Source organism: Anas platyrhynchos, chromosome Z, assembly GCF_047663525.1.
Source record: "Anas platyrhynchos isolate ZD024472 breed Pekin duck chromosome Z, IASCAAS_PekinDuck_T2T, whole genome shotgun sequence".
In the NCBI taxonomy this organism is placed as follows: domain Eukaryota; kingdom Metazoa; phylum Chordata; class Aves; order Anseriformes; family Anatidae; genus Anas; species Anas platyrhynchos.
In genome coordinates this window covers 14,112,232-14,137,314 of record NC_092621.1, presented here as the reverse complement: position 1 = coordinate 14,137,314, position 25,083 = coordinate 14,112,232, and the positions used below count along the sequence as shown (strand labels likewise).

Below are 25,083 nucleotides of genomic sequence, written 5' to 3'. Positions count from 1 at the left end.
GCACAGGGAAGCTTCGAGGAGCAGACAGTTTACCTTATGGCAAATTCCAAGGCAGTATTTAAAGTTCAAATGAAATTCCAGTATTCAAAGTGGGAGGTTTAAGAAAAAAAAAAAAAAAAAAAAGTCCCAGGTCTGTCAGTGAAAAGTTTAATTATGGACAAGATGACACACACATAGTAAAGCCCACAAAGGCAACAACACTACTGTGGAAGCACATTCCAATAAAATCTTAAAAGATTACTTTAATAATAAACCATGCATTCTTGAGCAAGCCATCGCAGGATTAGCTACTGCGTTGCTTTGCTGCAAGCAGATTTTTCACAAACTGTTATTGATACTGCTTTCAAGGCACTCATGTTTCTAAAGTTAAAGTTGATTTCTTCTGAATGTCTCTGCACTTCAATGTTTTTATTTCACTCTGCTACCCCAGTTTCTACCCGGACTGGAATCACAGTGATCCTAATGACAGACTGTGGTTTAGGCAGAGTTAACATCCGGAAAAGTGATAGAAAAACTCACTGAGGTGAAGTTTTCCAGCTGCAGCTTCAAGATAATTTTAGACCTGCTGAAAAAATGGTTTGTATTTGTGAATTGCCGAGGCTGATACTGTTCTGTACAATAAACAGTTGACTTAAAACAAAAAAACCTTGGGTAGGGCAGTGAAACTGTGCCAGCAGTAGTAAGATCAGACATAACAAATATGAGAAAAAAGCAATCATCCTGGAAAACATAGCATTCTTTCTGCTATAATCTTTTCAGAGTCAGGTTAAAAGTCATAATAGTCATTGTCCATTTGGTTCTGTTTTTACTGTGGTGAAATACAAATCTTTCTACTTTTCATGAAGTGTAAAGCATGCCCTTTAAGTCCTGCAGTGCAGTATAGAAGAAATAACTGAATTCCTGTGGGGCTTTCTGCCTGGATTCCTCCTACATTCAGAAAGCAAGCTTATTACATATGTTTAATGTAACAGTTCTGGATTTCAGCATTTAGCTCAACAATGTGGGACATCAGGGGAGCTGTACCGAATTGAATTACAAAATAGACACTGCAGTCCTTTAAGGTTGTGATATTTTTTATTCTCTAAGAAAAGTGTATTTTTTTTTCAGTTAGTTTTTAACCATTTATCAATAAAGGGTTTTTGTTCATTTGTTTGTTTTGTTTTGTTTTCCATGATATTATTAGTTATGTCCCAAGTAGTGGTAGGTGGTAAAGGACTTCTTGACATTCATTTAGTAGGCTAATTTCATTGCACCCCAAAAGGGCTCTTAAACTGCTTTCTCTGGGTGTAAGTGAAACATTTTAATCTCTTCAAAATTTAACAAATAGTACAAACTGTATTGGTAACCAGTAGTGCAACTAGTCGAGGTGTTCCAGTAAAATGTGCCTAGGTTTTGTGGTAGGCAAAGCCTAAAAAGTTCTAGTCCTGCTTATGCCAGCAGCAAGCTGGACTGCTTTAGAGAAGTTGCTTTGTTACTGCACCATTTTCAAACTATGCAAAATCTCATCCTGCATTTTAGGCAGTCTGTGTAACTCACTTCCACAATACATGCTGAGCAAAGCATTATTCTTTAAAACACATACTACCATAGAGCAACAAGAAGCTTCAGTCCTTTTGGTAGGTCTCTAGTGTAAGATGTTCAAAACAATGTACAGTGTAGTGCAAGCTGTACAAAACCAACATTATTAAACATGAATATGATAGCGTCCCAAAGAATTCAGATTTAATTCTGCAAATACCAATGTCTGTGTGGCCAGCAACCTGTTAATTGTAGCAAATGCCTGACATGCAGTATGCACTTCCTTCCGTGGACACTAGGCTGGTGTACAAAAATACATCCTTAAGGAGTTCTTTCTAGTTAAAATTAGCACTTCTGAAATGAAAGACCAATACAGGCAAGTGAGACACAACTATCAGCTTTTAGTAACCACAGGCACACAGGGCTCCTACCACTTTTGCTACTGCAGGCCTGAGCAGTCAGACTCAAAAATGTACACTTCACCATATCAAGGAAAGTATCATACCCTTTGGTACCTTTGCATGATGAACAAATGCAAATGAATCAGTTTTGAATCTTGAACTCCCCAGTAGCAAAATCATTTTGCATTAAATACTCCCCTGTCTAAAGTACTTCAAAATGTCTATCAAATGTATTTCAACTGCGGTTGTAATACTGAAAAAATATGTTTTTTTTTCTTTTTTTTTCTTTTTTCTCCCTCTCTCTGTTTTTTTGTTTTTGTTTTTTTTTTTTTTTTTTAATTGGGTATTGTTGCAAAGGGCAATATCATAGTTTTGGACAGAAATATTTTGCACTGCTTTGAGAAAATGATTGTTAGGCTGTTTATAGCCTTGAAAAAAAAAAAAAAGTTCTGTTACAAGGACGAAAAAATGATTTTTTATCAGAGGCTTTTTTACACAAGTTGGAAAACATCTGTACTGCACTGAGAAAAAAAAAAATAGATGTTTGAATAAAGATGAGTGGGAAGTACAAAGGTCAGGTCTGGATGTGACCCAGAAACTGAATTGCACTGACCCAATATTTTGGTTCAGCTCACCACAGGTTTGGGGGTGGTGGGAGGGTGGTATTTTGGTCTTAGCCTTTTTGCAGAAAATAAGCTTCTGGCTTGGACTCGCTCTTCGAACACCACCGCCGCACCCGCGTTTACACAGACGGGCACACAGACACACGAGGGGACCCGTTTTGTGTAGCAGAGTCGAGCCCACCGCCGCCTGGCGAGCACGAAATACCTGCGCTCTGTGAGCCGTGCCCCTTCCCACTGGGCGCCCCCCCTCTACTGCGGGTGGGCTGCGGGCCCCGGCCGGGACAGGGGGCTGTCCCTAGCCCCCCACTCCCCCCTCCCGCAGCAGCGGCGGCGGCGGCGGCTCGCATGGGGTTAAGATAGTGAGCACCGACACGTTGAGGGGGAGTAGCCAAGACCAGGCAGCAAAAACATCATAACACATTCCTGGGTAGTCCTCAGCTGCCAGCATCTGATTAAAACCATATCTCTCGCTGTGAGTGGCTAACTAATCTGAAGGCGAGAGTACCACAGAATATTTAACCGGGCCCTCGCTCCCCGCCAGGCTACCAGCTGCAGTCGTCGGATCATGCTCGGGGCGGCACGGATCTAGCTCGTAAGTAGCTTTGCAAGCGGGGCTCGGCTCTCGCAAAGCCTCCGGGAGGGGGGAGGGGGGCTGTCATCAACGGGGAAGGGGAGAAGGCGCTTATTTTATGTATGCACTCACTCATTTATCCATTTTCTTTTCCTCCTTCCCTTCCCGAGGTGGGTGCCCGTGGCGGGGCTGCCCCCCCCCCCTTCCCCGGGGTGCTGCGGGGCTCACGGAGTGGGGACCCCGCAGGGGAGCTGCCACCGCAGCGGGGTTTGTCCCCATCTCTCCGCAGCCCCTGGGGGGCAAGGCCAAGCTTCTCTGCCGCCAGACGGGGCCGAGAAAGCGCCACGGGGTCGGGGGAGGACAACGTTCCCGGCTCCCGGCCCCCCGGCTCCCGGCCCCCCGGCCCCGGGGGCAGCCACGATGCTCCCAGACTGGCAGCCCCTGTCCTGGCTGTGCCGCGGGGTGGAAGCCGCCTGCATCCTGCTCCGGCAGGGCCGGCTCCCTGAGGAAGCCTGAGCTGGAAGCAAAATAATTATGCGTTTTTATTCCTGTGTGTGGAGGGGGGTGGGGGTTATAGACGGGGAAATTTTGTGAAACTTGGTGCTTGTATACGTTGAGTTGTGGAGATGGGAGAACCCTCTGGTACCGGAGAGAAGGGAAGGGTTAGGATGCAGTGAAGCAGGGGCGGGTTTTCTGTTTTGTTTTTATATAGAGCATCCTTGCTGAGCACCACTCTGCTGGTGAATCTCAGGGTGATGCTCCTGTGTGTGGTAAATCGGTGTAATTAGAGATGCCTAGGATCAACTGAAATGAGTCTATTCTCCTCAGGAAAACTAACTTCTTAGCTGGTGAGGCTTTAAGTCTCTAGCAATTATTGTGTGATGTCACTTAACTTTGGCTGTAGTTTCAAGGTAGTGCCTGTGATCTGAGCAGTAACATATGTGCAGGTGGTATCAATACAGCTGGACTTCTTTGTAGGAGATCTTCTACTCCTCAGATAAGTTGAGGCTGGCTACTTGAGCAGTCTCTAAGGAGGCATGTAAATCCACTGGTAAGGTAGGATTAAGTTAACTTTTTTGGGGGGCTGGGAGGGTGGAGAATGCAGAGTGAGTGGAAAGAAATCACTTTCATATTAATGGATCTTGTTTGCCTTAAAAGGTTACACTTTTTTTTCCCCCTCAGAAGACTTCTGTAGCTTTCATAAACAAGGCTGTCCAAAATTGAGCAGATCGGAGAGTTTATAGACTTAAAGGTTTTTCTCATTGTATGCTAAGGAATTGGCATAGATATACTTAGATATCGACACTGCTGTGTCAATAAGCACAACAGAAGTTCAGATTAAATTAAATTAATTACGAAAGCTGTGTATTCTATCTGGTTGTAAAGATTTACTAGGTGCTAATAAATCGAAAATGTGACCAGGTGTCTAACAGGTCACTATCAGGAAGTTAGGAGCTATTATGAAAACCTACTAATGCTGCATCAGGTGATTATTGTTCCTTGTGCGGGATACAGTGGGTAGCTAAACAGAGGGGCAAGTCCAGATTAAATCTTCTCAGCTGAGAAGGGGGTTGTATGAGACACAAGATTGTCTGTTTAAAGAATCACTGCAATCTCATCCAACTCAAATGGCCCTTGAGGCATGGTCCAGCTTCCAAATTGCCCTGAATGGGCTGAGGATGTGGTCAAGTCTAAAGCAGAAGCTTCTATTAATAGACAGTCACTAGAATTTCCTTTTGGAGGAGAACTGAGTGGTAGAAATGGTAAGGAAGATGTGAGTCCTAAATGAATGTCAGGTGACCCATCAAAGCAGAGGCTTAACTAGCATACCTCATGACTTACGGTACAGGAAGACTCTGGGTACAGCATGCTAAAAGCCAGGTGCTTTGAGTCAGATGAGATGGTTCTGCTATAGGGAATCTGATAATATTCTGAGCTTATTACTGTAGACAGAAGGCTAGGACTATAACAAGCTCTACTGTACTAGTCCTGTAATTTATGATACCCCTTCTCGTCTACTGTGCTCTTACTTCTAACTAAGCTGTTAGCTGAGCACCAGCAGTTGTGCACAGTGTTATCATTTGGAAGAATGAGCCAAATGCCAGAAAGCTGGCATCAGTTACCTTTTGTGAAGGTAGAGATGGTTATCCATTCCAATACATGCCTTCTGCTATGTTTCTAAGTATCTCCGTACATTTGCAGTATATATAGATCCCACTTTCTCAGTGAGATATGCATTACTTGCCAAAGCACCTGAATAATCCAATTGCTGGACACAGTTTCCCAGTAGATGTTATGGATATACATTTTACTTACCACTTTTACTTCATGAACAGATGCAGGACAAGCACTCTGAACAGGTGAATGCTCTCCTGAGAAAACTGTACTTTTCTCCTTGTGAACTTTACACTGCTAGTACACTTGTGTGACCTGCTGGGTTAACCAAGCACTTGAGGCTGCTTGTGGACTTGCTTCAGCAAAGCTAGCAATATGCAAGCACTTTCGAGACGAGAATTTGCAAGGACAGTGAAGGAATGAATTCCACATCCAGAGAAAGCCAGCTGACTCTGGAAATGGTACTGATAGAACAAATCCTGTTTGCTGTATAGATTCTGTCAGAAGTGATGAAGAGATTACAAGGTAGCTTCATGCTATCTGTAAGGATTTTAGAGGGAAAATTTAGCTCTGCATGTAGATTAAGGGATTAGTAGTGAAACTAAAACTCTTCCCCCACTGTGAGGCTGGGGAGGGAAATGCTAAAAGGTCTTAAGCTTCTGTTGTGGAGCACAACCAGGCACAAGCCAGTACTCCCCTGCCTCAGAGTGGATTCTACAGAAATGCAATTTGGAGTTGTGTTAGAAGGATCAAATAGAATAAGGTATCAAAGAAACGTCACTTCCAAAATAAGCTGACTTTAGGAACACAGTTCTGAGGTTGTATATAGGTTCAAGGGTCTCAGGGTTATAAACAAGCTGGATAAAACATGGTGGCAGGCTGAGTCAGTAAACAAGAGGTACCAGTTAGAACAGGATTAACATGTTTATACAAGCTGAAAGGCTGAGTACTGAACAAAGCATCATCTCCTGTCTAACTCCTGATTTCTTGGGTTGATGAGGGCATAGACAATTCCATTTTCCTCTTTACTGAAAAGATGTGCCTTGCATATGCTATGAAGTGCCTTGGCTGAAACGCCCTGCAGATCTTCACTCCCAACTGTATCAGTGTGTTTTTTCTTAAAAGCTTCTAATAAAGCTTCATAGCTGGTGCACGTCACCTTAAATCTCAAAGCTCAGACCTTTTGAGGCCAGTTAAGGGCAGACGGTTGGCCTCGGAGCTGAATTTCCTGCTGTTTTGTCAGTTCATGTTGCATTCTTAGGCAATAAGATGAGAAGTAAAATACCTTAGGAGGTTTATATCTTAAACAGAACTGCTAGGTTAGAGGGCCACAATAAAAGATGTTTTACCTGACATTGAGGAGGCTTCGTGACAAATGTCCACTAGGATCTTGCTCATAGCAAAGTATACTGAACACTTAATGCTGATACATTGCATAACTGCAAGTCTCCTCCTATGAGGGGTCTGTAATACACTGTGACTAAAATGCTTAGTGATGAGATTACCTTCTAAGGGTGGGCAGGAGAAGTAGGGAACACAAAGGAAGTAGTGTTAATACTGCAGCCTGTATGCAACCTTGGAGACTAACTTTTGTGCTTCCATTAAACAGGGTAACTTGTGCTTTAAAGGAGGGCACAAAGGTCACCTAGTTTTCTAGTAGTTTGAATAGCAGATCTACCTGCAAACAGTTGCCAGCCTGGCTGATAGAATAGATAGAGTTATAGTATACTTGATACTACGAAACTGAGGACTGAAACTGCTGTAGAAGAACCTGTCTTCATAAATTTCAAGCAGAATCATCAGTCTTTCAATGAGAGATCAAGAACATAACTTACATCTGTTATAGGAGACGGCGAGGAGCAACTTTTGCAACCAATGACTGCTACAACAAACTATGTAACCAAAGGCTGGCTGTAGCTGGTGGCTAGGTGCAAGGTTCTTCAAATACTGCCAAAATTAATGTTTAAGGACAGGTTTCTGACTGCTTAAGGTTAATTGGCTGGATGAGCACCTTCTGTATAAGCAGACCACAACACTTCACCCTGTTGTAATGACTATATGATTTTAAATTGAGTGAACTCAAGAATAATACAACAAAATCCCATTTTTCATGCAGATAGATTTGTGAACAAGAACACAGTTACAACTGAACACTTACAGTTCCATATAGGTTATGCAGAACATATGCAATCTCTCTCAGTACAGCTTGCACACACCCAAACTGCAAAGCTGGATAACTCTGCCAACACTGGACAGTTAACAGCATGCAGCTGAAATAACCTATGATAACAGCTTCAATATGTGTCAAGTTCCTGCTCTGAGGAAAGGGGTGAAAAGCACAGTTATTGGCAAAAGTCCTTTGCTGTACTTACTAGAAGGAAGATCAGGAACAGTCCTTTTAGGCAGGATAGAACAGTACAGTTGGAAGTGAAGTATCTGAGCTGTTCTGTGGTACAAAATCCAGTTTGCATCTGAATAAACACTAGCTGCATCAATTTTGCAACCTGGAAGCAGAGCAGTTTTTAATGTATGCAGGGATTCTCAGCAAACAGTCTTGACTGAAGGCACTGCCAGCATATGGCCTGAGATTCCTTATCCTGTAAGTAGCAGCTGATGCTTTTCTGAGCAGTGGCTGGAGTGGACAGCTGAAGCCCCTTAAGACAGTGGCTCCTGAGTCAGAGGCTTCAGCACTGGAAACTGAAGTGAGTGGTATGTAAGAGTGGTCCCTTAACAAGTCAGAAAGCATTCTGTCTTTCTGGAAAATGGATATGAAGAAATTTATTGTGGGAATGTTCTTGTAAGGACTACAGAAGCAGGCTAGTGACCTTCTATAAGAATATTATCTAAGCCTGTGTTATCATCTAAATAACTGTCAAAAATAGAGAATAGTGGAGTGTTTTCCAATTTATTTCTAAAAGAAGAGCTTAGAGTTCAGATACCGGTATTGCTTGTGCTAAGATTGGTTTCTTAATCTACAAAGTGAACTAAGAGGTTGGGATCTAAATGCTGAACACAGAGGCTGGAAAAGCTGCTATCAAAATTCATTGTACGATGCTGCATTATTCCCAAAACAGGTCATTAGTTCAGACACACCAGCTAAGTGTCTGGATGCTAACTTTGGACACTAAAGTTTCTGTCCAAAGAATTAACTTTAGTCTATCAAACTGACAAGGCAGTCCTAGTTCCCTCCAATTTGAGGTGAAGTAATCAATTAAACAACAATAGCTTATGAAGATACTTCTAAGGAAGAAAACAAAAGGTGAAGGGTGATGCTTGCGAACTTATATCATAATGCTATAAATAATGCTTGCTAATATATATTATATGAAGTTGTTAACCAGATACAGCCTGTTTAAACTGGTCATGATTTCTCTGAATACCTCTGTTTTAATATAGCTGCAACTGTATTTGTTTTCTATAGAAGAAAAATCTGAGGTAGAGCTACAGTGGAAGCTTGGCTGAGATGTAACTAATCATCTCATCAGTGATTATGTGCTTAAAGCCATAGTACTATGGAAAAAAGGAACAATCCAATTGCATTACTTGAACTGAGTGACCTGTTCAGCTCTAGCTGTTAATTTAGTGATGATCACTTCACTGTAATTCCAGCAATGAATTATGTAGAAAACACTTTTGGGAACTTAGTTTGAATTTCTAAAAAAACAAACAGCTCAGACTGATGCACTGATATAATGAGAACAGACTGTTCTGTTCAGCTGATGAAATACCAGTTGGCAAATAGGCTGAAATGGTAAGATGTCTGGATAGTGGCTCACAGGCATGGTCCTGCACCAGCAGTGGTATGTGCTAACATCTGAAGCTGACATGACTAACTAGAGTATTAAGATCTCTATCTGCTATTTCTATTTCCAGTAGGTACTAAGGGAGAAGGCAGCAGCATGAAGAGGGTATTCCATGAGAGATCCATCATTGCACTTCTGTCACAAGGAGCAGATGAATATCACCCTTCCCTGTTTCACTTTACTAATTATGTATTATCAAGACAGTTACACCTTGTGCATTGTTCTGCGATATACAAATACAGTTGTAGCTTTTTCCAAAAGAGTATTTCCGTTGGCAGAGCAAGCATTTGGCATGGTGCTGTCTTAATACACCTGCAAAGTATTGATACATCCTCTTCTAGGTGAGAAGACAGAACATTAAACAGAGCTTAATGCAAGTTGCATGAAAGAAGTAGGATCAAATCCCCAGAGTAAAGTTTTGTTAATCTAGAAATGTTTAGGCCAACAGATCAAGTATGGTTTAACTGAGGCCCTGACACTGAAGGAACAACGTCCTAACTACAAATCAGGCTTCTAACAACCTACAGGCTAAACAGCATAGCTGAACATTTTTTTTTGTGTGTGTATGTGTTTTTGAACTTGGTAAGCCAAGACCAATGGTTTTAGCCTTGCTATCAAGGAATTGCACGAGAAACTGAGTGGTGGGGTCATCACTAATCTAGACCTTACTTGTCTATCTTTGCATTCTTAGTTTAGCAGCTAATTCTCTTCCTTGAGAGGTAGGATTCATCAAAGACAGAATTCTCTGAAAGTGTGATAAATTGTGTACTGTAAACTCTTACCAGGTGAGGTGAGATGTGCCAGATGTTGGATGGGAGAGAGTTGGTTCTGTAAACTGGCCAGAAAGCTCTCAGTGATCTTCTCAATTGAACTGTTAACACTGAGAGGCTGAACCTTTGCAAATCCTCCTGTCTTCCTATCGAAAAGATCATACTTGTGTGTATTCCTGCCAAGTTTCTTCCACCTCAGGGTTTTGTCTTGCTCTAGGCAACGAAGTGCATAGGTTGAAGGCAGATGGCTAGTAATGCATGGTTAACTGGCACATAAAGAGACCTCCGTATGGGCAGTTGTTATAGCTCTTCAGTGAATCCTTCTTGTGCATATTGAGGTGCCTGAAGATTGGAGGAGAGCCAATGTCACTCTGGTCTTCAAGAAGGGCAAGAAGGAGGATCCAGAAAACTACAGGCCAGTCAGCTTCACCTCAATCCCTGGAAAGGTGTTGGAACAGCTTGTTCTGGATGTCATCTCTAGGCAATTGGAAGAGAAGAAGGTTATGAGGAGTAGTCAGCATGGATTCACCAAGGGGAAGTTGTGCTCAACCAAGCTTGTTGCCTTCTATGATGGCATCACCGTCTGGGTAGATGAGGAGAGAGCAGTGGATGTCATCTACCTTGACTTTAGCAAGGCTTTCAATACTGTCTCCCATGACATCCTGATAGCAAAGCTGAGAAAGTGTGGGATAGGGGAGTGGACAGTAAGGTAGGTTGAGAACTGGCTGACTGGCCGAGCTCAGAGGGTGGTGATTGGAGGAGCAGAGTCTGGCTGGAGGCCTGTGACTAGCAGTGTTCCCCAGGGGTCAGTGCTGGGTCTGGTCTTGTTCAACATCTTCATCAACAATGTTGATGAGGGAATAGTGTCTGCCCTCAGCAAGTATGCTGATGACACAAAGCTGGGAGGAGTGGCTGACATGCCAGAAAGCTGTGCTGCCATTCAGCGAGACCTGGACAGGCTGGAGAGATGGGCAGGAAGAAACCAAATGAGGTTTAATAAGAGCAAGTGTAGAGTCCTGCACCTGGGAAGGAACAACCGTGTGCATCAGTACCAGCTGGGGGATGACGTGCTGGAGAGGAGCTCTGAGGAGAAGGACCTGGGGATCCTGGTGGACGACAGGTTGACCATGAGCCAGCAGTGTGCCCTGTTGGCCAAGAGGGCTAATGGGATCCTGGTGTGCATCAAAAGGAGCGTGGCCAGCAGGTCAAGGGAGGTGATGCTGCCCCTCTACTCTGCCCTGGTCAGGCCTCACCTGGAGTACTGTGTCCAGTTCTCAGCTCCCCAGTACAAGAAAGACAGGGGTCTTCTGGAAAGTGTCCAGTGGAGGGCAACAAAAAAGAAGGGGCATGTAGCATCTTCTCTCTGAGGAATGGCTGAGAGACCTGGGTCTGTTCAGTCTGGAGAAAAGACAGAGGGGATCTCATCAATGTGTATAAATACCTGAGGTGTGGGAGACAGAGGGACTTGTCCAGTTCCACGCAAACCACTGAAAAGAGGTTGGCCAAAGAGTAATGGCCACAAGATAGAGCACAGGAAGTTCTGCGCCAACATGTGAAAGAATTTCTTCATGGTGAGGGTGTTGGAGCACTGGGACAAGCTGCCCAGGGAGGTTGTGGAGTCTTCTTCTCTGGAGATATTTAAGGCTTGTCTGGATGCCTACCTGGGCAGCCTGCTCTAAGGAACCTGCTTTGGCAGGTGGGTTGGACTTGAAGATCTTTTGAGGTCCCTTCCAACCCCTATAATTCTGTGATATTTGCTTCTTTCTAGGATATTTACTTATTTCTTCTTAATTTTGGGTTCTTCAGAGTCTGATACTAGGTTGCATAACACATTCCCCTAAACTGGGGAAACAGGATCATTTACAGGCAAGACTCAGTGCCTCAAGTTTGCGGTTTCTTCTTTCTGGCACAGGGTTGGGCGGAACATCTGAAAGCTGTGATTCAGCTGCTAGAGAGCATGTCTTAGGTCTGTTCTTTTCCATACTTTCTTTCTGTTCTCTAAACAGTAACCTTCTAGGTGGGGATGGGTGGCTGACTAATGATTCAACCTTAATATCTTAATATCTATAGGAAAGATATTAAGGTTTCTTTCTACAGGACTTGATAAATCTAGGGAATGGCACACTACACTGAAGTGTAAAGTCTATCTCTACCTGAAACTCTACTATCAGAACTAGATGCTGGACTAGATTTAAAGTGAGATCCAATTGGCTTTATTTCACTTGCTTAATGAGTGCTTTCTTCTTCCCCCAGTGGGCAAAACCTTCTAGCACTGCTGTGAGTGTCCTTCCAACCTGTGCTATGTAATTGTTTTTTCTCTTGCTCCGTTGTCGCAATGGACACTGTCCTTCCTGGCTAAACAGAAATTGAGGCCTTCAAGGTGAAATTCTTTCTCTTAAGAACAAAGATCTCTTGGTCTTTCCTAGGTTAAGAATCAGTTAAGCACTGGCATGCAAATAACAATAATTGCAAACTAGATGAGTCAATTTGTAGATATGGACTTAATGAATTGAGGGAAGAAGAGAGGCAGAAATGGGAACAAAACACTTAAAGGAACTTCTAAGTAACAGGTAAAACATCAGGCATAACTAAGGCAAGTGGGGAATATGCCGTTGAGAATTATAGGCATTGTATATCTCATGGTGTTACAAGCCTACAGCATTTGTGTGGTTACACAGTACATCTCAAATAGTGTGCTGAATAAAAGGGGTGACTTGGTCTGTTGCTACCAGTTTGTAAACAGAGGGAATGGCTAGTAGAGAATGTAGACCAGCTATTTAATTCTTACCATCATTTGGCTTTACTTATCAATGTTAAATTCAGCAGACCACTTGAACAGAACGCACTTCAATACCTTAGACAAAACTCACAAGGCAATTTCTGTAGCAGATGTGAATGTCCAAACCTTTCTGGCTGGGTGTAGGTGATCTTCAGACCTCCATACGCACAAGTCCTTTTATTTAGTAAGTGTGACTCTGTGTTTCAGCTATTTAGGAACAAAACATGGTGGCTGCAGTTGGTGGTGATGTGTAGTTTTTTGTTTGTTTTAATATGTTCTCTGAGGGTAGAAAGGTATCGTGGCATGGAGTTGGACAAGTATGAAACAATGGACTAGTATGACTTAATTTGCAGAGATCTATTTTGAAGGGGGGAGATTACTTGATAACTTTAGGCAAGAGTTTCGGTGTTTGGGAGCTTTTTGTCTTCTGAAGCAGTCTTGCAGTCTAATGAACTTAGTTACTTTTACCTGTTGAGTGTTATAACTTCAGACTTTGAGTACTTACAGGAATAAGATCTGATGGGTTCTATTGAGTATTCTGATGTTATTTTCATGAGTGTTTAGAACAGGTCCTAGTAAATGTTTCTTGCATTCTCTCCTGTGCTACTACAGATGATGATTGTAGTGAAGGAGAATACAACAAATATCTGAGGTGCTATAAATAGCTTTAAAAGGTGAAAAGCTAAAGGATGACGGATTAAAACATGATGATGCAAGTACAGCCTGTGGATGTAGGTCAGAATGATATACTGATTAGGTATTACTGAGGTAAGGGGTCATCACCTAGTTGCTGTAACTTCATGCTTTCTGTAGCCTGAGATGAAGAGACGGTGAGTCAGATTTCCCATATGACCATTTCCAAGATTTACAGGCTATACAGTGCTTCAGTATTCAGCAGAATAAAACTAGACTAACAGGTATAATAGGGATATTTTTTCTTCAGGGTAAAAATATTATGCCTGCCTTCTGATTGTTCCTTGGATTCTAAAGAACTACATCAAGTACAACTGACCATCATCTCATCATGTCTACTGAAGCTGAAACTACTACTACTATCAACAGCCAGCCTGAGCAGCAGGCTCCACCAAAAGCACAGCCTTCAAAGAAAGAAAAAAAGAAAGGTAAGAAATACTTACCTCTTGAATGCTTCAGGTTAGTCTCCTGAATCTTGTGCCTAAAACTAAGACTACTTTTGCTGCATAGTTGAAATAACTTAAAGGTTTCAAGCTGACTGGGAGAGTGAGTAAATAAACTAGTATAATCTAACCAGAAGGTAGGCTTTTAGCTTGAAAGCTTTTTCTAGCTCTAGGTTCTGGAGCTTGCTGTTCTACTTGTCAAGATCAGCAAATGAGATGCTTTAAAAAAAATCACTGAATGCCTGAGGAGTTGTCCAGAGGTGTCTCCTGAGGAGGTGACCAGACTTACAACCATCTAGGTAGCTGTTGCTCTGAATACAACCTCAATTTATTCTCCTCCCTCTAATGTGGGAGTGACACACTGGATTCAGATTCTAGTCCAGAGAAGCTAGAAAACATCGTTCATGAGAATAATTGTATTAGACGATAGCTCTTTAGATTGGTCATTTGAGATATAATTGCCTCATACAGAAATACATACTGAAGTACACATTGAACATGTTGTGTATATGGAAGAAAATGAAGCTGTTCTGAGAAGTAATGGTAATAGTGAAAATGGCAAATACAGCTAAAATATCAAGTGATTATAGGGATGTAGGTATTAGGACTTCTTGTAGAAGTGATGGTGCTGACAGCAAGTTCTAGCACAGGCACTAGTAGATTCTTAGAGACCAAGAAGAGATCTAACTAGACCAGAACTTCAGGCTCACACCTGAAAGCTTGTTGATCATCCATTATGGCTATAGGAAGTACTACTCTTGGCTTAGTTGATGCCCACAGATTTCAATGTGTCATGACTGTTCTGAAGTTCCTAGACATTAAGTATTGTACAGTCACAGTAATTAAGATTACTGTGACTGTAAAGGAATAGCTATCTTGTGGAGCACACATTTCTAGAAGGACTTAGGTTGTTAGTCTGTTATAGTCAACTGACAATTTTTACAAGAAAATACACCATATTAGTACATACTTAAAAAGCTTCTGAAGCCACAACATAACATATTTCTCTTCTAAAACCTTTATCTGTCTCCAGGGCCTGAAAAGACAGATGAATCTCTCTTGGCTAGATTCAAAGGTGATGGTGTAAGATACAAAGCTAAACTGATTGGCATTGATGATGTCCCTGAGGCAAGAGGAGACAAAATGAGTCAGGATTCAATGATGAAGCTGAAGGTAAAAGCCTGAGTTGCTATGCAAGGAAAATGTTCTGTTTGGATGGAAACGTTCATATTGGATGGCAGATGCTTTTAAAACTGTAACCCATTGCTCAGTTAGTAGTTTCAAATTCAGTTGATCATGGTTTCTCTACTGTCTTGGGAATATTCTGTTGGGTCTTTTTGTTATCATCCATACTATATTCCAAAGAATGAACTGGATTACAAATAGTGAGCTTTGGTATTGGATGGGAAGGGTGGAATCTTGTGATATTTAGCATAATAATTCAAAGCCCAAGCTGCCATTCTGTAGCAATCTTGACAACAAGATATATAGACAAAACAAGGGATAAATGAAACACTGCAGCAATGAAGATAGCTACTTCTGGAAAGCAGAACCTTCACAGTAGTTTCAGTCAGGCCAGGAAAGCTGAATTGACCTGGTAAGGATGCTGCTGTTGCCATAGTTCTGTAAACCATGGAAGGAATCTCTAAAGTTCCTACATGCTTACAGAGGAAACAGTCTAATTTTGAGATATCACATCTAACCTAGCCAGGCATCTGTTGTAAAAATAAATGTTGCTCAAACCATAGCACTGCTTCAGAATAACTAGATTAGCACTAGTACAATATCGGCTATGGGCGCATGAGCTGTTCTTAGGAGACAAGCTAAAACTCATTCAACCCAGTGGACGTCTCATCAATGCTTTGATATTCCATTTGTTCAGGGAATGGCAGTGGCAGCTCGCTCCCAGGGTCAACACAAGCAAAGGATCTGGGTGAACATCTCCCTCTCTGGTATCAAGATAATAGATGAGAAAACTGGGGTAAGAAATAAGTCATTCTCTTAATGTGATTCTTACTACAAGTGAGTAGTTTAGAAAGTCTGAACTAGATCCTGCAATTTAAACCAATGGGGTTTGTTTTTTGTTTTTTTTTTCCTAATTCTAGGTCATAGAGCATGAGCATCCAGTAAACAAAATCTCCTTCATTGCTCGGGATGTAACAGATAATCGTGCCTTTGGCTATATTTGTGGAGGAGAAGGCCAACACCAGTTTTTTGCCATAAAAACAGCACAACAGGTATTGATCAGAGGCCCTTTTCCGTATACTATGAGTGATGCTACGGTGTAAACAGTTAACACTAGGCCCTATCAGATGTCCTGATAGTCCTATGAGGTGTAGGGAAATATCAGCACAGATGTCTCCTGAAGAAGGGTGGTAGGAACTGACTATTGCCAGTGGCTCTTGTTTTGTTCTACATCTTGTAGTCCAGAACAAACTATAGAAGCTTTCTCCATGTTCATTGTTGGAGTTGGTAGAAACACAGGAAAATAAATTCCGCCCCCCCCCCATTCCTAGCTATGAGGCTACTATGGAGCTTGAACACTCCTTGCACTTTCGAGCAAATATGATTAGGACTTGCCATGTACTCATGAAGTCTTGAGCTACATGCTTTTTAGCAGGACAAAAAAAAAAAAGTACACTTAGCATAGGTACTGTCATTTTTCCATGGGGATTTAACAGTTCTGGGCTGATTTTTTTATTTTGTTTACCCCATTACCCTTGCTTGCTACATAAAAGAGCTTAAGCAGAGACTAGGCAATTCTCTAAAGTCTTGATGTTTCCTGATATCTCAACATTACTCTTGTACCATTACTGTTGCTGCTCTGTGGACTTCTACTGAAGCAAAATGCAAAGTGTCATGTAGCCTAAATTTATGTTCTCTTTCAGGCTGAGCCCCTAGTTGTTGACCTTAAGGACCTATTCCAACTAATATATAATATGAAGAAGAGGGAAGAAGACAAGAAAAAGGCAAGTAAAGTTACAGAAGCTGCATTAGTCTGCTTGTTTCAAGTTTTGCAAACACTTTTCAATGTTTGCTTTGTTTGAATAAAGCTTGTTTCAGCTTTGGCTAGGCTTGCAGGCTTTTAAGAGACTTGCAAAAGGTCTATCTAGAGCCAGGATTATCTGAGGCTATTGGTTGGTAGCTGTGCCAGCAGTTTGATTACCAAAATTAGGAGATAAACTATCCAGAGCAAAAGTCTTTGGATATTCTACCTGATGTCTAGATACTAAAAGACTTCTTTTCTTCTTTAGAGTGAAGAAGCAAATAAGACTGAGGTAAGTCTCTCCAGTTCAGCCTCAGCTGATTCAGTTTTCTGCTGTGATACAACTACCTCTGTGTCTTTATAGTGCTAGCATTATGGAGGAATTGTAAAATGCCCAGTTACAGTGGAAATGAGAGCAAAAGGGGTAGTAATCTCCCATAAATTTTCTGTGCTTGATTTACTCTTCCAAGCCTGCAAGTTCCATGCTTATGGCAGGTTTTGATATTTGTCACTGACACTGTTGTTCATCTATTCCAGAATGGTAATGAAGCACTGTCTACTGATCAAGCTAACAAACAGAAACTGGTAGGTTAAATTTTAGAGCTAATGTCATTTAAAAAAAAAAAAAAGTATCTTCACCTTGTGTGCTAGATACAGCACGTGTAGATCTGCTAAACATCTATATAATGCTTGGGTTTTGCTTTTGCAAGAACTCTAACAGACACCAATTCTTTCAATATTTCTGGCTCCCAGGGAGTTGACCAGATGGACTTGTTTGGGGATATGTCAACACCTCCTGATGTGAGCAGTCCCACAGTAAGTAGAATGTAGTTTAACTGTTTCAGTTCCAGCTTTGATAGCAAACTTTGTCCTAGTAGTAAGATCTGCTTTTACTTTTAGTTCTAGTTTCATTGAGACATCTGTCTAGTTATCAGCAATGTACTAGCATCCTAGAGCTATAATAGTAGCTATTTACTGACTAGAGTAGCCAATGTCATTTGTTGTGGACTTTCCTTTTCTGGAGATATTCAAGACCCATCTGGACGCTTATCTGTGCAACTTGCTCTGGGGAACCTGCTTTGGCAGATCAGGTTGGACCCAATGATCCCTTGAGGTCCCTTCCAATCCCTACATTTCTGCAGTTCTATATCCAGCAGAATTCATTTGAGACTGACAGAACTACATTGTATACAACTACTTAACTATCTGTATATATTTCTGCTGTACGGGCTATTTTAGAAATTCAGCTAATGACCTTTGAAGTTGAAGTTCATTTTATGTACAAGAAAATCCTTAATAATGTGTTCTGAATGAACACCTACCTATTCGAGACGTGTGCCTGGCTCACAGTGGGGGCCTAACTGCAGAAAACTATGCATTTTTACCTTGTCACAACTCATTGTGACCCCCACCCCTCAAATTGCAGTAGTTTATTCTGGCACTATACGTCATCAATCAGCCATGCGACAATTGGTGTTGGAATGGATGTCAATCTAGCAAGTGACTAGGTCTGACCCTTCTGTCTGCTTGGTAGGCAGATAATATGTTAACTTCTTCCACCTGCTTTTTAATCTTACTCTAAAGAGACTGCAACTAGAAATCACATGAAGACAATGTGATTTCACAACTTCTTAAAAGAAGAAAAAAAAATTTCAATAAGGGTTCTTGGCGCCAGTGAAATCCTAGGTGAACTTAATTACTGTAACTTCCCTTAAACTAAGGGAGCTTAAATAGATACTTTTAACAGTGAGTTTCTGAAATGGCAAGCAATGGTTAAATCACAGCTACTTAGTGTTTGACTTAATGCCTTAGAGTCACTTCAAAGTGATGTTAAATACATATTAGTATGATGTATTGGATACCAGCATCTTTCCTTCTGCAGATATTTTCCTTGAACTTGTGTACTTTGCAGCAAGTCGTATATAAAACTAACATTTTTTTTTCTTTCTGAACAAATAGGAAGCTAAAGAGATTCTGTTAGTGGACCTAAACTCTGAAATTGAGACCAAACAGACTTTTACAAAAGAGGATCTCTTCTCGAATGGCATCACAACTTCTCTTCCCCAACCAAAGCCACAGCCACCACTCTTGCCAGAAAGTTCTTTCTCTACCAGTCTCAGCTTCTTTCCCACACCTAATCCAGACCCTTTCAGTGATGATCCTTTTGCACAGACAGACCAATCTGCACAAACTTCATTTGATTCTCTAAAATCTGCTGATCAGAAGAAGGAAAATTTGAGCACCTTGACACTGGTGGGTAATGGTGCTTCAAATGGTGATATTGACTACTTTGGTAAACAGTTTGACCAGATATCTAATAGAACTGGCAAACGAGAAGCACTAACAAGCCAGTGGCCATTTGAGAGTAAGCTACCTGCAGCAAGAACTCCAAATGGAGTACCAGACAGAGAACAGAATGGCTTTCTTAAAGTCCCATCAAACTTATTTGTGGAAGGTCCTTCCAAAGGAGTAACCCTGCAGAATGGAGTAAAGCTGGATTCTGAAAGCAATATCCAGCTCATGTCACACGAGTCTATAACAATTAGCCCACCACCACAAAGTACCAAGCCAGGAAGAGGAAGGAGGTCTGTCAAGGTGAACAATGTTTGAGTAATTAATGGTGATATGCATGCTTTTACTTAAAGAAGCTGGGTGAAGGAAGCTTTTCTTTCTTCATACTGTGTAACGGACTAAACAGCTTCACAGCATATGTCTTCCACATGCCATGCTTACTCTAACCTCTCTGCAGCCATGGTACATCCTAACACTCATGAATGCTTCATATAGCTATGATCACTAAATGTATGCTCTTTTCCTTAATGCTGCCATACTTCTGTAAAGGTCTGGTAAGTATACTGCTAAGTATATTGACCCTTGATATAATTCAATAAGCCGTGATGATAGCTGTACAGGCATCAGCTTGTGGTTTCTTAATGATGAGGTACCAACCGTAGTTTACAGAATCCTATGTGACTTCAAAGTACCTGCCTACTGAGGGCCATTTCAGTGTCTGACCATACACAGTGTGGTTCTGCGTCAGCTGCGTTTCTCTTGTAATCAGACGATGGAAAAACTCAGTTGCTGACCTTGATACAACTTCAGGTGTCATTGCAGATTGAACAGGAGTGTTTGGGGGAGGGGAGTCTCATTATGATAGCAAGTACTTAGTCAATTCTCCTGCCATTGACCTGCAACTCTATATATTATATATACCTAATGCCATGCATATTTGTAGGCATAAACAAACTAAAGTTTGAAACTCTTATGCTTGGTCTTCTTTAGGATACCAAGTACCTCTTAGAATACATCAAAGCTTCCTGCTCTGCTGTAGCTAAAAGCTTGTGCCTCCAGACAGAGTCTTGATCATAATTAGTCTCAATATATATTCTGCCATGCTATCTCACAACAGCTCTTTTTCCTTCTAGACTGCATCAAATGACTTGTTTAGCCCGGAATTTTTTGCACCAACTAAGGAGAGCCTTGGTTTAACCTCAGTGGCACAGACAGGACCTGTGCAAACTAATCCACTGGACCTCTTCAAAACAAGTCCTACCACAGCACCTCCATTAGCTGGTAGGTTAGTTCATGATAGGTATCTTAGACTGGTGCAAAAGCTTCACTTCATTGATACTCTAGCTCTGCTTTTTTTTTAACATTCAGTGTTTAATCCATAGATAAATTGTAGTGCTGTCTGCCCTAAACTATTATTCTTTGTGAATAGACACCTAAATTCTGCATCCTTAATTAGAACTTATAAACTTTTGACAGCAGCTTGCTGTTCTGGGTACACAAGGTGCAAATATGTGTCACAACTTGAGAAGCCAGGGTAACACTGCTGCAGGATCTTAGTAATTACTTATACAGAAGTAACTACCAACCTCAGTTCTGCTCTTCTAGTACTGAAATAGAGTGAGGAAAAATACTAACTCCTTTATTACCAGCCTCTCCAAGTGACTTCTTAAGAAAGAATTAACAAATTTTTGCAAACAGCTGATGGAAAATTCCTTGCTGTACCCCCTACAATTGATACACTCCTACTTGGTCTTCAGAACACTGAAGTGCTGTGTAATTATCTTCCCCTCACAGGTGGCTTGCCCATAACTTCATCACCATGGAGTACACAGACATCTGCCTTCAACCAGGCTGCATCTGTCTTTCCTGGGTCTATGATGTCTACTCAACCTGCAGGATTTACTCAACCACTTGCCTTTGGCACTCAAGCAGTACCAAGCTGGAGCCAGCCTGCATCTTTTGGTCCAGCAGTCTCTCAGTCCCCTGGTGCCTGGGCACAGCCAGCACAAGTTACATCTGCTTCATGGGCACAGCCATCCAGTGCTGTAAATCCATTCCAGAGTAGTGTATTCCCACCTTCAACACTATCTGCTCAGCCCCAGTCTGTACTGCCACCTGTGTCAACAAGTAGCCCACCTCAGCCACCACCTAGAACTGTCCCTCAGAAGGAGATATCCAAGAAAGAGAGCGATGCTTTTATTGCTTTGGATCCACTTGGTGATAGAGAGATGAAGGATGTCAAGGAAATGTTCAAAGACTTCCAGCTGACAAAGCCACCTGCAGTACCAGCAAGAAGAGCAGAACAGCAAAATCTTTCAGGTGCTTCTAGAGCTTTCAGCAATTGTTTAGTAGTAAAGTTGCCATGCCCCAAAACAGTACAGATCATGATAATATGGAAGCTATCAAGCTGTCTGCCAAAATGACTGGTAAAGTCTTTCTTCAGCTTGAATAGCTGCTCAGGGAGGAGGATGGTTGATCACAAGTAGCATCTGATAGTAATGATTACATTAACCATTTTGTTTGTTTGTTTTTAAGTTCTGAAACAGAACTAAAGGACTGTCTCCCCTGTTGTTAAATAACGAATGAATGCCAGTGACCAAACACTGACACCTAGTGCCTGAACTAGGTCTGTAGAGTGCTACCTCTGTACAACTCTCATCCAGCTCAAGTATACTAAGGGACAAGCCAAAGCTAAAATTGAGGTCATATAAAGCTTCTTGATTGCGTTTTTATATATGCAACTGAATGAGATTGGTTTACTGAAAGAGATGAGTACTTGTTTGATTATAGCAGTTTGTGTCTTCTTCCTAGAATTACCAAAGCCTGTTCCCCGACAAAGTGCACTGCCAGCTGATAGCCTGTTTGAAAGTCAACCTAAAGCAGACCTTTTCAATGCCTCACCTGTAAGTACTAAAACTTTCCACTATGTCCCTCCACCCTACCAACAGGGATCCCTGTGTTTGAGAACTGGCTTAGTTATAGCTTTTAGAGGCTATAGAACAAAACTTGCATACCTGAGGCTAATATTTAATCTAACTGAGGGCACTTGTTGCAAGGAGGCTAGCAAAGTGTAATTCCATTTGGCTTGGGTCTGTATCAAATGCTACAAACTATAAATCCTCCTGGAAACTTCTTCAGCTCTATATGGGGAACTTCTACAAAGTTCTGTAAATAGTGCAGCTGCAGAAGTCTTCCACTTCATGTATGCTTACCTCTCTGCAGGCTAGTATGGACTGAATGGGAGGTTCCTATGGCTGGTATCCCTTGGGGGAGGAAGTGGCCTACCCACATCACCCCATTTGGGACACAGAACTTGAAGCCCTTGGTGGAAAATCTAGGTCACATCCAGAATGCTGGCCTATGACATCTAGGATTTGGCTAAAACAGGTCTCAAAGTGACTATGTTGGCTCAACTACAAATGAGTTAAGTACACATGGCTTTTCCAAAATGTACCTTGCTTCCAACTAGTATAACTACTAACTGGCTTTAGACCCCTCTTTTTATTCTTCTTAAAGCAGTACTGTTCATATGTATTTAGCAGGTGCTCCACAGTATTGTCTTTCTGGAAAGCATTTGAAATCCAAATTAGCTGATACAGTCAAGCAGAATAAACCTGGTGAACCTTGAAAAATCCACTGAGTCTATGACTTTTCTTTTCATAGAAGGAATCTCAGAAACAACCTTCTGGTCCATTTGGTGATCCTTTTGGCAACCCCTTTGCATAGACTAGGTAAGTCTTCCACTAATTAGACAACCTACTTCATGCTCTGAAACTGATTCAGGAAACCTTTGGCAAAAAGCAGGCTGTAAACAACTACACTGGCTTAACTATATTGCTCTTCTGAAGTCCTGCAAGCAGTTCCTAAAGTACACTTCTGCTAGAGTACCTCTACTTAGACTTGTACATGTTGTCTGCCTAAGTCTAACCAATTTCATTTTCTGAGCAATAAAGATTTTGTTGTTCTATGGACTTAAATCTCAAAGCCACAAGAGATGTAGATTTCATTTCCTTGAGGAAAGTTAATGAGTAAGTATGTGCTGACTAAGTTCTGTGGAATATCTCTTTGGTAGCAGACAGTGCACCATGCAGTTCAATTTCCTAAACACTAAAGGCACATTTTCTGGGTGAATTAAAGTAATAACAAGAGAAGGGATGTCATGAGCTTTTGTCATTATAAATTAATTCAAGTTCTTTTACCATTAACTACAGAACACAAACTGTTAGATGTATGGCAGGGGAATAAATACAGTAGTTTGTCATCCCATGAAATACAGTCTACTTGTCTACAGACAAGTTTTGCTATTTATTGCTTTTTCTTCTTAGTGGTTCTAAGCTAGTTTAAGCTGTGAAACTCTAACTTCTAGCCATCCTAACCTTAATCCCTTTTCATTATACTAGGCACAACCAGGGAAGGACAAATGGAATAACTGGAGCTCTTCTCAACATGACTCTTCTACTTGTTTCACTTTTCTGTCTTCCATTCCACGATGTCTGTAATCTAAAACATGTCCAGGTGGATTGAAAAAAACCCTCAACAGTATGCTCTGAAGATGGTAATTCAGGGCAAACCAAATGGAAAGTTGTACTCAGCCTGGAGACCCAAACTCAAATTGGTGGATGTTAGTTTTACTTTAGTCTTGCAATATTCCATAGAAGAGCTTAGTGATGCTAAGTCACGTGTCTTTTAAACATGGTCACCTTACTTCCTTTTTCTGCAGCACTCACTGTCCTGAAATAGAGGAACTGAATGTACCTAGGGAAGAAGTGCTGCCTTCACATAAGGGAATTGAGTTAGTAGCTAAACTCCACACTTTAAACTACTAGGTCATTTGCTTGTTACCACAACAGCAGCCAGTTGTAAAGTTAGTGGATACTACTCACTTCTAATTGGTGACTGGACATATGACTTGGTGTCTAAGCCACAGAGATGTAAATTGTATGGGTGGAGGAGAAATAGAATACTTGTCCACTTAACTAAAAGTAGCATTCTGCTACAGAAATGTAATAAAGGAATGAACTGTGGGGTCTGCAACAGAATTGCTGGAGTCCTGAGTATTAGAGGTCTACAGTGTAGTGTCAGGTAAGATGAAACACTTCTTGAAGAACACTGAGCTAGTCATTGACACTAACTGTTGTATCGGTGCTAACGTGGCTTTTTCAGAGAGGGAAATCAACTAGCTCATTTATTTGATTTTTTTTTTTTTTTAATTAATGGGGCTTGGCAGACAAGTGGAACAAGCAGATAGGTTTCTTGCTTATATCTCAGTGATTGTCCCCAGTGTTGCTCAGTTTAAATTCATACATGGTGTAGCATGACATGTTCCCAGTATGTCAGAAAGCAAAAAGACAATCTTGGCTTCAATCCATGCCTAGATTCCTTGTGAACAGATGCACCAGCTCTGTGCTATTAATGTGACATAGTCCTTCATCTCTTAAATGTGCCTTTTCTAAAGAACCTCTTTACTAACAGACCTTTAAATCAGTCAGTTATGACCAACTGTAACAGCTATGTTCTTGGCCAGTGGTGAATGCTGATATGTGAGGTTTTTCTGTTAATACGAAGCATAAACTTGAAATAGTATTGTTAAATCAAAAGTCTAAGCATTTGCTGAACTGGAAAGTTAAGAAAATCAACTTGGAGAGAGCCTTAGTATCCACTTCAGCCAGTCATGCAATTAGTCTTGTATATAAATCTCTCTTGCACTTTCTGTAATGCAAAAAAGCTATGAACTTAAGTATTTGTCTCAAACTGGAAATGTAGAAACTTATGGATGTTACACTGTTATGTAATTGTAGTATCTCAAGTGATGTTACATTAAAAAGAAGCAACTCTTAATAGCAAACTAATATCTGTGTGGTTGTTAATTCTGTCCTTAGAACTCAGTCTTGTGCCTCAGTTGATTCTAGGATTTCAGAGCCTGCTAAGAACCGTTTGTCTCCTGTTCAGTTCTTACACTGGCTGTCTGACAGCAGAGTCTTAGGTCTTTCTGTAGCTTCAGGCCTGTTCAACACAGAAAACATAAAATTTTCAACTGACTTAGTAAATTGTTTCTGCTAATAAAGATGCTTTTTTGCTTGATTCTCTAG

General features: G+C 41.3%; 1 protein-coding gene across 3 annotated transcripts; it reads left to right on the top strand.

The window, feature by feature from the left end:
• Positions 1-2,660: 2,660 nt before the first annotated feature.
• Positions 2,661-24,843, top strand: DAB2 (DAB adaptor protein 2). 3 transcript variants are annotated; one of them, XM_038170522.2, is made up of 15 exons: positions 2,661-3,134; positions 13,524-13,701; positions 14,750-14,889; positions 15,599-15,697; positions 15,822-15,953; positions 16,605-16,685; positions 16,971-16,994; positions 17,240-17,287; positions 17,456-17,518; positions 18,662-18,955; positions 20,128-20,275; positions 20,789-21,313; positions 21,806-21,897; positions 22,658-22,725; positions 23,395-24,843. In XM_038170522.2, exons 2-14 carry the CDS (start codon positions 13,605-13,607, stop codon positions 22,718-22,720), a joined length of 1,806 nt encoding a protein of 601 aa, XP_038026450.1. In that variant the 5' UTR covers positions 2,661-3,134; positions 13,524-13,604; the 3' UTR covers positions 22,721-22,725; positions 23,395-24,843. The 3 variants fall into 3 exon arrangements, with proteins under 3 accessions (XP_038026450.1, XP_038026448.1, XP_038026449.1); XM_038170520.2 differs by having other exon boundaries at positions 2,662-3,134; positions 18,662-19,297; XM_038170521.2 differs by lacking the exon at positions 16,971-16,994 and having other exon boundaries at positions 2,662-3,134; positions 18,662-19,297.
• Positions 24,844-25,083: the final 240 nt, after the last annotated feature.

Excerpts from the sequence above, each read along its gene's own strand:
- DAB2 (XM_038170520.2), top strand. The coding sequence starts at position 13,605 with ATGTCTACTGAAGCTGAAACTACTACTACTATCAACAGCCAGCCTGAG. Across the intron at positions 15,698-15,821 it reads TAATAGATGAGAAAACTGGG|GTCATAGAGCATGAGCATCC; the intron begins GTAAGAAATAAG and ends TCCTAATTCTAG. Across the intron at positions 16,686-16,970 it reads GGGAAGAAGACAAGAAAAAG|AGTGAAGAAGCAAATAAGAC; the intron begins GCAAGTAAAGTT and ends TTTCTTCTTTAG.